The sequence below is a fragment of the Centroberyx gerrardi genome, chromosome 11 (assembly GCF_048128805.1).
Source record: "Centroberyx gerrardi isolate f3 chromosome 11, fCenGer3.hap1.cur.20231027, whole genome shotgun sequence".
Taxonomy (NCBI): Eukaryota; Metazoa; Chordata; class Actinopteri; order Beryciformes; family Berycidae; genus Centroberyx; species Centroberyx gerrardi.
In genome coordinates this window covers 19470138-19485653 of record NC_136007.1, presented here as the reverse complement: position 1 = coordinate 19485653, position 15516 = coordinate 19470138, and the positions used below count along the sequence as shown (strand labels likewise).

Here is a 15516-nt window from a genome sequence, read left to right as displayed (position 1 = left end):
ATACAGTGCTGTCCACTGACGTCAGAGCAGCACACTCACTGCTGTCACTGGGAACAGAGTCATGGCCTGGGGAGCTCAGCGAGTCTGTGTATGTGTGATGGTGTGTGTGTGTGTGTGTGTGTGTGTGCACAGTGGGCATGGCTGTGGAGGCACTGAGTCACGGACGACGACAGGAGAGCAGAGAGAGGCCCCTGGTAAGTCCCTCCACCTCCGCCCCTTTCACTTCATACACAGCTTTGCAAAGTCTTTGTATGAATGTGTCAAATCTGTGCCTGTGTGTGTGTGTGCAAGTGTGTGAGAGAAGGAAGCGTTGTATGTGTGTGTGCATGGTTGTTCAAGTGTATGTGATCACGACGTTCCTCGTCAGGCCCTATTTTAAGGCCTGTGACTCATGGAGGGCCCCGGCCTCCACAGGCCCATTGGGCTAATGATCAGCCTTGGCAATTAAAGCCAATCTGTGAGTCAGTGTGGCATCAGGAGGGCCATCTGCTTTCAGCCCTGTAGCACTCACTCTGGCCTGTGGGACCACTTGCTGGGGTCACAGCTCACCCAGTTTGTAGAGAGACGGTCACAGGATCTAAAGAACAATCTGCTGTGTAACTCTAATTCAATAGAAACCAGCTCTAGTAATAGAGCTATTCTGTGTGCCATTGCTACTTCTCATGAGCGCAGGAAAAATAATAAACAATGGGATCTGTCATATGGAGCGCATTGCTATGTTGCAGACACCCACAACTCACAGGTCAACACCTCACTAGCCTCTTTCCTGCTCAGGCCAACTTTTCTTTCACCTGATCCAGCACAGCAGCCAAAAAGAGGGGCAAACTATGGATTGAAATGGGATATTTATATTAGTGTAGCAGACACAGTGTTAAAGATATAGTGTCTGATCACCCAGAGAGTTGTAGACCTGCTGATGATGGCTGGGCTTGGCTTGCCAAACTGCATTATCATCTACACAGGAATTAATGAACTATGGTCTGGAAGGAGAGTGTCTGGCTTACTCAACAGAATGGTTCAGAAGGCCTCCTCCACACTTCAAGCAGTTGGATCCTGGACTCTAGACTTTAATCTTGACTCTATCCAAAAGGTGAATGCTTGACTCTCATGACTGTACCATTGAGCAAAGTGTTTACATGGCACAACACACTACCCTGGACTTGACTGTCTCTAAGACAATGTCCACTTATACAAGAAGGAATAACAGGTGTTAGTTTTTGCCAAGACCTTAAGGGACAGACCATCTCCTGTAGGAACTCCAGACTAGCCCATTCTCCACCAAGAGCTCATAGATCTACACACAGGATGCCCCTGAACACCCGAGCCTTGGTCACAGCACAGCCAACATAAGTACACTGGACCACCAATCTAGCAAAGGTTGCCTCAGTTTTAAAACTTCAAAACTCTTTAGTCCACGCCAGCACCTTTTCATCCCCCAGCAGCAGACCCTACGCTGCAGGGGCTAAACCCTGGGAGGCTGCGTTATGCTTTGGCTGTGAAAGGTGTTTCGGGCCCGTGCCCTGAAGTGACCTCAGTGGTATTTATCATATGCTTGGTTGGCTCTGCCCCTGTTTTATGGGGGCATGCAACCCTCAGTAGCAGTCACTATCATATCCAATGCACAGGTCAGCAGGTCGCTATCCCTATATCCCACTTGCTGAGAGGACAGCTGCTCCCTGTCCCTTTGTATCCTTTGTTTGGAGGACAGCATCCTCCTATCCTACTGTTTCCTATGCTGATAGGGTATCATATCCATTTTTCATTTGACCCCTTGCGGAACGGACATGCACCCTTCTTTCCGTCTGACTCTAATTGCATAGGGCAGCATTCACGTTCACCAGCTCCTCTTCTTATAAATGGTCTATGCCAAGCCACATGATTGTCCACAAAGACAGAGAGCAGTACCCCAATCCATAACCCTCCACCTGTCACTCTATACCCCTTATCCAAGGAGGACAATGTATACCACCGCTGTCAAATTTCGAAAAAAAAACCCAAAACAAACATATTTCTTAAGTTTGCTCCATACTTCTAAATTAATAAACAAATCAATTCTCAAGGGGGATTAACAATTTATCTGCTGGTAGTGTTGACTTTTTAATGCAATTTTGTAATGTTAACATAAACTTGAGGAATGAATTATGAATTATGAAGAATATAAACTCTTGACTCTTGAAGCTCTTCCTCTAAATGTTTTTCACCAGCAGAGTACAGAGTTACCTGATCATGGTGTTGGGAGTGGCTGTCATTCTTGGAAAAGATTTTATGTTGTGTTATTTGGGATTTCACCTCATCTAAATCTATTTTATTTTTCCCACGTTGCAAGACATGAACATCAGGAGCCAAATTCAAGTCAGTCAAGCCAGTGCTCTCTCACCTCGTATTGAGTGATGCTCGCTTGCCCAGGGTTACAGTCTTGCTAATGAGTGTAAGCTTTGCAACTGCAGTGGCTAATCTGTGCGTGCAGGCTGATACTTTTGTTAAAACTACATTGAGCCAGCAAAGCAGTTTTGCGTTAACAGATTTGAAATTTTGGGAAATGCTAATGAAACGCTTAAATAGGCTACTATGTTATGATACTCATGCATAAATTTGTATAGCAATGCCCAAATGGCTAAAATATTTATATTTGATGAGGAACAATTATGGTCCATGAGAATACATATGAATGGCATAAAATAATGTATTACATCACACAGGCAATTTATAATTGAACACTTTTTCACCATTAATCTAAGTTCAAGTTTTGGGGATCACAGTTCAAACTGGCAATGGGGATTTTAACGGCAAAAGGCACTAAGCAACAATTTCTGAAGGTCGGCTCTTTTGGATTTTTTCCATAGAAAGAGATATGGGAACAGAAAGTTATGATAATGACTTGGAGCATTTTAAGTGCACTTTGTCGGCACTGGAAGCTATGTGCTAAATCCATATCAATTCTAAGTTTCTGAGGAGTATTTTTTCAAGAACTAAAGCACCTAAATTGAAAAGTACACACAGTATAACTTTGTTTCTTTGCATATCCCTTTGAGACATACATAAAGGTATGCATTTGACCAGAGGGGCAGAGCACAGCGTTAGCCAGGAGTGGTAACAGGCGGAGTGGAGCAGGTAGGGATTAAGTATCTTGGATGAGGACAATTCAACAAGGACGGGCATACTGGTCATTATGGCAGTCGAACCTATCATCTTCCGGATATGGGACCGTCTCTCGCCCTACCAGGCCACCCTGCAGGTGTTCATATTCAGCAGCACCAGAGGCTGAGGAATCCAAAATCACCTGCTGGGCCGAGTCCTGTTTACATCCACACAGGAAGAGAAAGACACTCAATGCCGATTTAAGGCTTTTGAAATGTCATTTTCTGTCGCTTAGGTATGATGGAGTGTGCTGTTCAGTCTCAGGGACTGTTGGTGGAGATGGAGATATGGAGGGATGGAGGCTACCACAGCGCTATCCCACACATCTTATCTGCCGAGAAAACACATCTGACACAGCTGATGCGTGTGACAAGAGAAGGATGTGGTGACAAGACATGAAAAACAGACGGAAAAACCCACCCACCAACCACCACAAACCTTCCCTAACACTACACACACACACAGTGATAATTATTATGTGTATGAGAAAGAGAGAAAAATGTGTATGTGTATGTGTTTTCTGTCAGCAGTAACTGCAGCAAAGGACATTTTTTTTAATAAACAGCCGGGATAGTTTAACTCTGAGTGTTAACCTGACTCCCCTCTACTGCCCCCAAAACCTCCCACCCCTCTGTCCTTACTGTACCCTTGCTGCACTTGCCACTGCCCTCTCCTCTCCTTAATCATTCCTTCCCTCCATCCTTTCATTACTTAAGAGACTGACTCACTGGGCCTGAATTGCTGTTTGTCTGTCATGACATCTGGGGTAGCTGGATGACTGAGTGCTATGTCTCTCTCTCTCTCTCACTCTCTCTCTCTCTCTCTCTCCCCTGATGGGACCCCTCTAACATCTTCATTCCTAGTTTTTCAGTGTAGCATAATGACCTCCTAGTAGCAGCCCTAATGGAGCCATAATGGTCATTTATGCCAGGGGAGGCTCAGAGGGCACGGCTGTGGAGGCAGGGAGTCACAGAGGAAGACAGGAGAGCAGAGAGAAGCTCCTGGTAAAGTCCCTCCACCTCCAGCCTTTCCCTTCATGCACAGCTGCTGAAACTGAGTCTTTGTATGAATATGGCAATTTTGAGTGCGTGTGTTTGTGTGTGTCTGTGCAACTGTGCATGTATGAGTACATAACAACTGGCTGACAATAGACTGTACTGTATGAATGTATGAGGGGTGTATCCCTTCTATTAATGTTCCCTTCTACAGCTTAGTCACGTCCCTGACTTGTCTACAGTTTACGTATACACACTACCATTTTCCATCCTCTTTCCTAATGCCTCCTGCCACCACTTTGCTATTGTGATGGATAAACTGCTCTTTTTATTTCTAGCCATATGCATTTTAACATGAGGGCTTTTAACATTGTACATTCTTAGCCTATGGTTATCTTAAAAAACACCATAAGGGCTTGAAGGCCATGATCACACAGGATGCTTCTTTGGATGCGCCTTCACCTTTTTTTCAGTTATTCTGATGGTCTGGTCGAGTCAGGTGTGCGTCTCCTCCAAACTTGGCGCCTCACGCGGTGCGTTTTTGGACATTCCCCTGGGCACTCCAAGTTGAAAATAGCCGTGCTGGGCATTACATCAATGTCACACAGAGAAACAATTGCTTGGAGGGAAGTAACCAACCTCTTACAGTTTCCCTGGTGAGTAACATTACTTTAGCTACATCCTCTGTTTTCAGAATGGGCTCCTCATCCTTTTCTTAAAGAGCAAGCAGAGCAATTCCTAACGTTCTCTTGTCCATTTTTATTTTCAACTTTATCATCTAGTTAACACTAATTAGACTGTTGCATAGCAAGAATAATGTACACTCCCGCTCTCTCACAGCTGTGCATTGCCCTGCTTTGCATGGAAAGTCAATGGAAAGAGGGCACCGGAGTGAGATGCATGCAACTTCGTTGTAGGTGGCACAAATTGAGGAAGAGGCGTTTGCTCAAATTGCAAATTTTTCAACTTAAGCGAGAAATTTGTCTGATGCAGTAAAGCGAAAGCCAAACAGCTTCAAGCAGATGAGATGAATACCTCACTCCTGTCACCAAAGACTGCTACTGGTTACCCATTAATGATCGCAATACAGGCAAGGATCTTAATTGCAATAACACTAAAGAATTTTCTTTTCTTACCAACAGCTGAGATTCCAGAAAATGTCCCAATTCTTCTCTTTTGAAGGTATCTGAAAATCAACACTCCCTTTGACTGTGAGGTCCCTTTGTGCCTCATTTTACTTCAAAGGTACATTTTTCAACAGTAACCTCAACTCTGGGTACATTTGTCTTGTCTGACACGATCATATTTAAAGAATATCTGAGGCTATTTGGCTTTATGGGGGAGCCGGGGTCGAGGGTTTCAAAATGTTGAAAGGTGTGGTATACTTGGGGAGTGCAGTTATATCAGCTATGTGTAAGATGAGAGGGTGTGCAAGGGATTGTTAGTAAAAGAAAGGATAATACTCAGTTCAAAGGGGGTTGGTTCAGGCATTGACAATGAAGGTGGAGCGTCAACTCAAGATAAAAGTGTAGAATATCTTTTAGTGGATTTATTTTCTTTCAAAACCACATGATGACAGCAGATGAACATCACAAGTCCAAGTGAATGGTGTTTTTAGGGGTGGTGGTGGTATCACTCCCTGTACAAGTGCCAGGTGTCTTCATCTTATAAACAGTAGGTACATTTCCATGCAAACACAAATAAAACGGCAACGCTCACATGTCACATGTCACTGTCTTGCTGCATGAATATATTACAGCCTCTTCTGCTTTCAGTTTCAGTTGAGACTGACAATACTACTGCTTGCATCAAAGTCCTCTATGTGCATCAACACAATCTGACAAAATGTTCTGACATCTGTTGTCTGGCACTGAGGTGACTGTAGGTTGGATCTCATTGTGTCACAAGTCTCTCTGAATAAACTAACCCTCCTAACAAATAAATGTATGTAAACCTGGGTTATTGGGGGGAAATTGTGTTAACTATTCACAGTAACCGGAGCCTTGCGCTTGTAACTGTACCCACTGTCACAGAAGAGAGCCATTACTTTGTGTTTAATATTTAAGGTCCTCATCTAAAGCAGGTGTTGGAGCTCTAACATATAAAAACATATCTTATTCTTGGTGTGTTGTTGTTGATCACTTGAACTCCTTACCATTTGTAATATTGCAATAAATAGCTAGTTGCTAAGTTCAGCAGCTCTACAACTGGAGTGTGCAGCGTAGTCTTTGAACGTCAACTAGTTCAAGCATGATGCTAAAACGATGGCACCACAAGGTAAACGCCGTGTAATTACAGCAGTGCATATGAAATGCAGCTTGGGCAATCTCCTTGGGATATAAAAAAAAAACAGTGCTGAGCACATTCTTTCATCAAATCCTTCATTCCTCCCTCAATTATTAATCTTTTCCTTTAGGGAATCATAAAACACGCCTATGGATTAATTCTTAAAACACTGAACATGGGATAAAGACGCTGCATAAAAGAAACGGCTCATAAACACAACATCGCTCCAGAAAGATTATAACTATTGTGAACAATTTGATTGCTATCCTCCAACAGCAAAGAGGCTATTTGTAGAAAAATTGCTTTATATTTCAAAAGGTATATGACTGAATCCATAACTATTATGGTATTCACTAAACTGGGTGACAGCTACTTACAGTGAACCAGAAGCAAGTGGCCTGATTGTCAGTCTAAAGGTATGACACTGTCCCATACTCCTTACATTCCTATGTCCCATATTTCTGCCCTGTCACGCCTCATCCTCAAAACGTACATAATATACTGGCTGCATTATTGTCCTGCAATTAAGTTGGTCATCATCTTTGTTTTTATCTCCTCTCACATTATGAAGTGAATAAAACATTTATGAGTGCTTTTGATGAGTCAGGAAAAAGAACAGGTAACTCTGTGTTACTTGGCTGTGGGGCTTTTGCACTCTGCTGACCTTCACAGTAGCTGCACCTAGTTGTGCCACAGAGGCATTTGGTGAAGTTAAGGCTTCTTTTCTCATTAAGGATTTGGAGTGGATCATTTCTTGAGATTTGAAGATCATGCCACTTAACTGTGTATTTATACTGTGCACCTTCTGTACATCATAGGTAGGGTTGTTTCATAAGACTCGGCCACTTAGCAGTAGTTGCTAAGTGTGTGTTATTTTACCGCCAGGAATAGTTTTAACTGGCAGTTTAAATACAGTACTATTGTGTTTCATTCATGCAATGCTCAATAATACAAGGGAGGTCAATCTGATTTGCATGAACCGGATTAATAATATTTGAGGGCCTGTAAGTGTATTAAAGGTTGCTGATATCTGTGCTATGCTGGATTACTTTTTTAAGCATCAGGTCTTACAAAGACAGACACAGAAATATATGCTACTGTTACTAAATGCACTTGGTGATTCATTTTGGGGTGCTAAGGTGTCAGATGCTGTTTGACACCCATTGTGTCAGTGTCTCCTTTGAGTCTATCCAGCTGTGCTACATGCCACCTCTTAACATGCGTAAATCTTAGACAGATTCAGTTTTTGTTTAGGTTATGCATATTTTATTACTATGTGTTAAGGTCTGTTTTCTGTACTTGCCCTCTGTTTCAGTTTGAGGCATGACAGCTTTGTTTGTTTTGAGGTGAGATATTTCTTCTCTTCTTTCTGTGTTTTTCTAATAGTGTTTTATTACTTTATTCAGTGCTTCATCAGTGTGTTTTCTGTCAACAGTGGAACTTTGAGGTTTTATTGGGTGTTAAAGAAAACCCCTACATTTTGCACCCAGTCTGTGTCTGCTGTATCAAACCTGCTGGGTCCCTTCCAGTTATTTATAGGCGTGTTTGATTAAGTATTTCAGAGTGGTTGTGTACAGTGAGAAAAAGCCTTTGATCTTAAATAGAGGATGCTTCCCACATCTCAGTAAGGAAGGACACTAGTCAATATTTGGCCTGAGGTTATTTAATTTGGACAAGGAGTTTGATTCATACATTAAAAATTCCAATTACCCTGTCAAGAGTAGAGCAAGCCCAGAGGATGCTGTTTTAATCATACAGCTTTATCACACTCTTTAAATTGAGTTTAACATAGACAGCATCATACATTATGCCTTGGGGAAGGTGATGTGCCTTTAATTTGTCATAAACAGTAAACATTTCAAAAATCCATGTTTAACCAGGATTTCATTTACAGAGCAAGGATAAATACTGATCCTTCCTTTCCTTTTCAAACTCGCCCCTCTCTCCCTGTTGCATCCCAGTTATCATCTTGTTAGGACTTTTCCTACAGAAGGTTAAGGCTGGATTCATACTCCAGAAGGAAGAGATTTGTCTGAGGAAACAGAACATTTGCTGCTTCTTTTTGGGCGATGCTACATACCATTTTGGGTGTGTACTCCCTATATTGTTCTAGTCTTCCGATGAACCCAGTGCCTCTTGTTTTCAATGATTTGCCGTTCACACCTACCATCCATATCAATTCCAGCCTGTCAATTCAGTTATCAGGGAAAGAGGGTCAGTCTATTCTTGAATTATACCCATTTTTCTAGTAAATGAACAAACAACAAAATGCTCAATTCACCCATCCTGTAGACTACTCATATTCACCCACGCTGAAGGGAGTGAACGTTATTCCCTTTCTTCCGACGAATGACGCTGTGGTCAAGTATAAATCTAGCATATGTCTGATCGGCAGGTGGCCACAGCTGGACCCCCCTCTGTTACTATTCCTGACTCTATTTCACAAAGCTATTACAGAGATCTGAGCTGCTGTCAGATATTTCCCATTCCGTCTTATCAGTGGCAGGACTGATGTCTGGCAAGGCAAACAAAGTGTGTGTAAAGTCCTTAAATAAAGCATGAAATCGACGGGATGCCTGCCTAAGTGAGGCAACACAGGCCGCCTTGCTGCAGACAGGTACAGCTGCTCACCTCCAGACTGCATACCTCCCATTTGGACTCCCATTTCAGCGCCCAGCAATCTGAGTCAACACTTTTAACACAGAAAATGACTTAATTCATTTTCCATTATAAAAAGCATATTAAAAAAAATGGAATTCAAATCTGCCTACACAAAGTAGTGCTCATTTTTCTGCTTCTTCACAGATGGATTTGCATACATTGGGCCACGATCGACTGAGAACCTGAAAATACTCCCTCCATTTTAGACATTTGGTCATGGTAGTGTTCAAGTATGGGATAAAAAGGAGTAAGCAATTTACTTCACTGTACGTCAGCTTTCAGCAGCTGGTTCAGAAATCCAGACACGCAACACACTTATAACCCTGCAGATTATCTGGTGACTGACGCATAAATTCATGACTGTTCGTGTGTGTCTATGTGCGTGCAAGTGTGTGAGTGTGAGTGTGCTTGAGTGTGCATAACAAAATTAGCTCTGAGACTGACATTTCAAGGAAGTTCTTTGACTCACCAGGAAACTGGTAGCTGTAGCTAGGTGCGAATCCAGTGTATCCGCGCCCATACGTTGCCACAATGTTGGGGTAACCTTTGAAAACAAAGGGAAAGGAAATCACTGGAATAGGCATCACTTTGTTCATTTTCAAGGTGCAAAACACAACCACATAACCACAGAGTAGAGATTATGTATAGATTATGTATGAATATGTGTTACCATACACAGACACAGACACAGACACACACACACCTCCTACATACTCGCATATTCACCCACCTATGAATAGTTCTATTCCAAAATGCTATATATACACATTGGAAATCAAATCTTTACCTGAAGTTCATCACTGACTATCTCTAAAACTGTAGGGGATCCAGACTGTAAAAGTGTTATCATTGTGTCAAATAAGGATTTATGTTACCTGCTTTCCTTTGAAAACTATGATAATCCATTTTAAATTGTTTCCCAAGGTATCACTTTTAGAAAACTGTGGGTATCTCATTTTGAAGCAAAACTCCTCATATTCAAAAGCTCGTATGGGTGTCAGTGGCTCTAGGCAAGATTGACTCCGTGCTACAAAGCTCAAAAAGAGGCAACATGGATTTACCCATAATGTTGATGTTAGATTATCATCTGAATAAAACGTGGCACACTAGTTGGACATAGTTCATGTATCCTTAAAATCAAGGCAAAATGAAGGCAAGACTTGATGCAAGAGAAACCTCAATATGTCAAGCCACAGAATATGGCCATGTGTATTATGGATGTAAAGAATGTCAAATTCATCATATCTGTTGTGTGCAGTTTGTCAACAAGCACCACCCTGCCCTCCTTTCTCTCCAAGCCCTATCAATGGTTACTGGTGATTAAAGTGAAGGAAGACAGACCTGTTGATTTGAGATGTTAATATTACATAGTTGCTAATATTTTACATTTTATTATTTTATTATTTACTTTATAATTTAAAACACATTATACTCCCTTCCCTGAAAGATGGGTGAGTGACACAGATTGCATAATGACATGGATGAAGAGTCTCATTACATTATAACACATTTAAGACACCTGGACAAGAGCTTCAGTATAGCTACATGGCACATTCATGAATATTGATTCCATCCTCATGTCATCTTTGATTAGGGTTGGGTATCGAGAACCGGTGCCAAATATGTTCCTGATTGGTCGGAGCTGAAACACTAGCAAGCTCTAGACAAACTGCACTGCTATTGGCTCTTAACTGTCTAATTCTTTATGGCCCGGCGTAACGACACTTCACAGCAGGCGCCTTGCAATGATATAGTGATCAACAATGTCTGTTTATGGTCTGTGCATTTTAATCGTGGCAGAGAGGTTAAAGCTGAAATATAGCTAGATGCAATTTATGTAAAAAAGATGCTGTGGGCAAGGGGTTGATGGCAGCAATCTCACGAAACACTTGCAACTCCAGCATGGCATTAATTTGAAGCTGTGCAGTGTTTTCGACTGCTGGAGCACAGTTTCTGCTGGATGCCGATGCACAGCAAGAAGTCCTTTATGGGTAGAACGCATCTTTAAACAATCAGACTGCATAGCTGAAACTACCCACTGTATAAAAATGTGTTAGATGTGGAGAGACCCATCTTGTGAGCGCAGACCTCTGGAACAAACTAGTGCTATAAATTGAAGATGATTTTGTGAGTAATTAAGGTAAAATGCAATCACATCCATTTAATAGGTATGATGAGCGTGGGGCGGCTTAAAGAACTTGCTGAGGACGATAAACGTGACTAAGAAGCGGCATCTGCAAGCCAAAGTCCTTGTGGATGGCCCAGGCCTGTGTGGAAGGTGTGCAGTCCCTGGGTGGATGGAGAGGTGCATTGCGGCCTGCGGAGGGCCCAGTGTCATTACAAAGTTAAGCACAGCAGATGTATTGTTCATCTGCTGTCATGATTCTTATTACAACCACAGACCCACCAGTTAATTAGCTGGACAGTTTTCAGACAGAAGCAGCTGTGGGCAACATATTGAGAAACAGGGTGTGAGGTAGCAGGCAGCTAGGAAGTGGGATACAGACAAAACAAGATATCTGAGAAGAGTGGGTGGGTGAGTGAGTGAGCCTGAGAGTCAGTGAGAATTTGAGCGCCATCAAAGGTAATATAAACATAATTAACCCTGTAATTAGAGTATATGTCTCAGCCTTTATCTGTTTTCCTCAAGCTATTATTACCTTCAGCCATAAGTCTGGACTGAATTAGCCAATAAGAGGAAGTCCTTTAGGCCAGGAATGAATCACCGGAGCCCACCTTGATAAGTCTTTTTTCATAGTGTGTAAGCTAAACCTCAGAAACTGACCTCAGAAACCTGTTTCAGGCTTAAATATCCTGCCGGTTCCCATTAGCTATCTACTGGCCTGATGAACTGGCTACCTTCACATTACCCTCTGAATGTCTAGATTGTTAATTTCGGGCTGCATATGCCTGTGGACATTACAGATTAATGGTACTTTCTTGGAGAGATAAAATACAACTAGAGGAGATATTTCTCATTTCTAACTGGTACAATTAACTGTACAATACATATACTATAGCACATCCCAGTTCTACAGCACTGTATCTAACCATGTGTTGCAGTGTAGCTTCCGCCATCCCAAGACATTGTAAATATATCTGATTCCCATTTAGACACTTCCTCAGCCGGGAATGGTGTGTGCACTTGTATGCATGTGAAAAGTGTCTAGAGTGTGAATACAACAAAAATGTGCTTTGCATGCATGTGTGTGTGAGTGCATGTGCGTGTGAGTGCGTGTGCGTGTGTGTGTGTGTGTGTGTGTGTGTGTGTGTGTGTGTGTGGGTGTGTGTGTGTGTGGGTGGGGGTGTGTGTATATGCTCTGTATGCCTCAGAGCCTGCGCCAGCTGGAATCAGAAAGGTTGACCTTGGTAATAAATATCTAATCAGTGTTTGCTGTCCATGAAAAAGTTCAATTTATTCCTGACCCAATGAGAAAATGCCTCTCCCAGGCCCTTTCCCCTCTCTTGCAGGCAGAAGGAAACGCAACTTAGAGAGGCGGTGAGGGGAACCTCGACCTGGTATGGATGAGGTAGGATGGAAAAAAAAATATCTCTATCAGGGGCTGATGAGAAGTTATCACTAGGACTCTACGTCTACAGATGGATGGCTATCACAAATCCCCCCTTTGTTTGGTCTGCAAAGGGCTGTGATATGAGACAATGGAGAGCAGATTTGATCACAACACATAGGATATTATGTGTTTGAGACCGTCATAATGTCAAACAGAATAAATGCACCAAACCAACATTGTCAGCTTAGGTTCTGTAGCTCCTCATACTCCCTCATTTCAAAATTTCCTGAAATGGTGAAACCACTTTCCTAGTCTAATTTATTTCAGTACAATGGGTCTCACATTACTAAAGAGAAGTATTTGCAGCTGTGTGTGTTGAGTGTCTAAGTAGACAGCTATAGAGAAAAAGATGAAACTGTTGCGACAGTGGAGTGAAATACATCCTAACTTAAGCTACTATCTCAAGCTACTCACTCATGAAATTCTCATTTACATTCAAAAAGATGTATATTGGGGTAGACACTGTCAGCTATTGATCTGTTTTGTATATATATATTTTTTTTTGCTTGCATGTCATTGGGGCCACTAGCTATGGACTTCAAAGGAGAGGAGCACTGAACCAAGGGTGCTATCCCCCTCAAACACATTCACAGGGAGACAACATATGCATACGCAGACACACACCAAAAATATAACATGAATATATGTATGTGCACATGTACATATATTTTGAAACGAGAGGGTGGGAGAAAAGAAAAAGAGATGACAGAAGAAAGAGAGTGTGTAGGGGGGGAGGAAAGGAAAGGAGAACCTGCTGTCTCTGCTGCCATTTCAGTAAATAAAGCCTGCCATTGTGCCTGGCCTGGTGGCGGCCTCTTAGCGCTCTTATTTGCCTTATTAATATGCATGCTAATGTACCTATTTTATGGCTCAACAGTTCTGATTCACTTTAAAATCAATTATCCATCTGGTACACCCATACCTCGCCCAGGCTCAAATGTGTATTAATTTCAGCAAACATACATCGGGCACAACACAATAAAGATAAATGCCTCGATTAGAGGCAGTAAACAAAGGAGCTAGGGATGGCTTTAATGAGATTTGGCACAAAAGAAGCTTACACTTTCTTAAATAATGAGCCTAGGGTCCCTTTTTCCAAATGCAAATTATATAAAGGAATGTTTCGCTGTCCTTGTTCCAATTTCATTTAGATAAGAGTGTCTCCAAACAAGTTGGCTGTTAATATTCTCACATGAGCACATCACTGCCTTTCTGCCTGCCTTCTCCCAATGGAGGGAGAGAGTGCTCTCCTCTGCGCAGACACATTAGTCTGTAATAAGTTCTGAAAAGTTCACTGTGCTTGTTAAATACTTCTAACAGATGAGATGGAACAGGGAACGACTTAGATAGAGCTGACAGAGGCACTTGGCCAGTCTTACCAACACTTTTACCACAAACAATTACATAATCAGTCTCATGGAAAGGTCAACCCTGCCATAACCCTGATAGTTTATGCAACTGAGGAGATAAATAGATAGATAGATAGACAGAGAGAAAGAGAGAGAGTGGGGTGGGGGGGGATTTACACAGAACAGAGGAGAGAGTGCGGTAGTGTTAAATAAAAAGGGCCACAGGCATGGGCTGGATGGTAATGAGGAGGGGTGGGCCAGCAGCTGAGGTCCCTGTAGATGAGATCTCTCCCTGACATGTGTGTCCCCTTCATTACCCATTAAGGGGGGCACAGTGATGAATCCTTAATATGACATTACACCAATTTTCCTCTTCATTTAGCCTGCTAATGTGCTGGTCTGCTCCTATATGCCCAGGGGCAGGCTGTACCAGACTGGACCAGAAATAGACCACAGTGGCCACTGATGGCACACCTTGAAGCAGCCTAATTAGGGGCAGCGCCCATCTAATGGGGCTATCTAGACCAGAGTTTGCATAAGTTGGTTTTTTAGCAGGTAGAAATGGATGAATGAATGGTGTGCTCACCTGACACGCTTTTTTCTCGGTCCCTCAATGAATGTTAAAGCTCACTTTCATTTTTTTAATTTGCAAACTGGTTAAAAATCTGGTTTACAATCTTCAAAGATGAACCTAAAACCTCAATACTAACTTCACACTTGGTAGTGAGGTTAAAGAGTTGTGATCGGATAGACAGGCTGTGCGGTGAACTGCACACAGACTGCTTGTTTGTGCATGTGTGTGTGTGATTTGTCTGTGCATTTGCCCAGTTCAGACTGTAGCACAAGTTATTCAGTATATATTTAATACTTGCTTACTTTTGTTTTCAAATAATTTTCCATGGTACAATACTGTATAATGTGTGCATTTGTAATGGATGTAACGCAGTAATAGCACAATTTACTTGGCAAAAATATCTCCAAGTCTCACATCGACTACTTAATGATGAAATTCTATCATGTATAATTGAGGTTTCATTGGTGTATTTATCACATTTATAGCACTTATATCTAGCCATTATTTTGCTATGCACAGAGGCGCTGACAGGGGTATGTGGTTGTGTTTGCTGTTGGTTTGTGTGCGTGTGTGTTGTGTCCTACTCACTCAGCATGCCCATCCCCAGCATGAAGGCATCCATGGTGTAGGGCAGACCCCGGGCACGCCCCCGCGTACCTGGCGGAAACATCACCTCCTTGGGCTGGGCCTTCTTACATTCTACCTATGTAGACACACACACACACACACACACACGCACACACACAGACAAACCATTAGACTCCCTAGCTACACACAACCAGACAGATCTGACAGCGCTGTCTCAGCTCTTTAAGGTGGTATTCTATTTGACTTGCACAACGCTAGATGTTTTCCATAGAGGAAAAACAAGGCTGACTCAATCTGAACACCTCACATTTTAGAGGAAAGTCTCAGAGGAAAAGTTACAATCATGTTTCTCC

General features: G+C 42.3%; 1 protein-coding gene across 3 annotated transcripts in view; it reads right to left on the bottom strand.

Moving 5' to 3' along the window:
- Positions 1 to 15516, bottom strand: part of LOC139931823 (RNA-binding protein Musashi homolog 2-like) — a 230006-nt gene that overhangs the window by 32838 nt on the left and 181652 nt on the right. For all 3 annotated transcript variants that reach the window (XM_078286451.1, XM_078286450.1, XM_071925429.2), the window contains exons 9-10: positions 15164 to 15278; positions 9550 to 9624 (exon numbers count right to left, since the gene is read on the bottom strand). In XM_078286451.1, coding sequence (XP_078142577.1) covers positions 9550 to 9624; positions 15164 to 15278 — 190 coding nt within the window. The remainder of the gene's footprint in view (positions 1 to 9549; positions 9625 to 15163; positions 15279 to 15516) is intronic.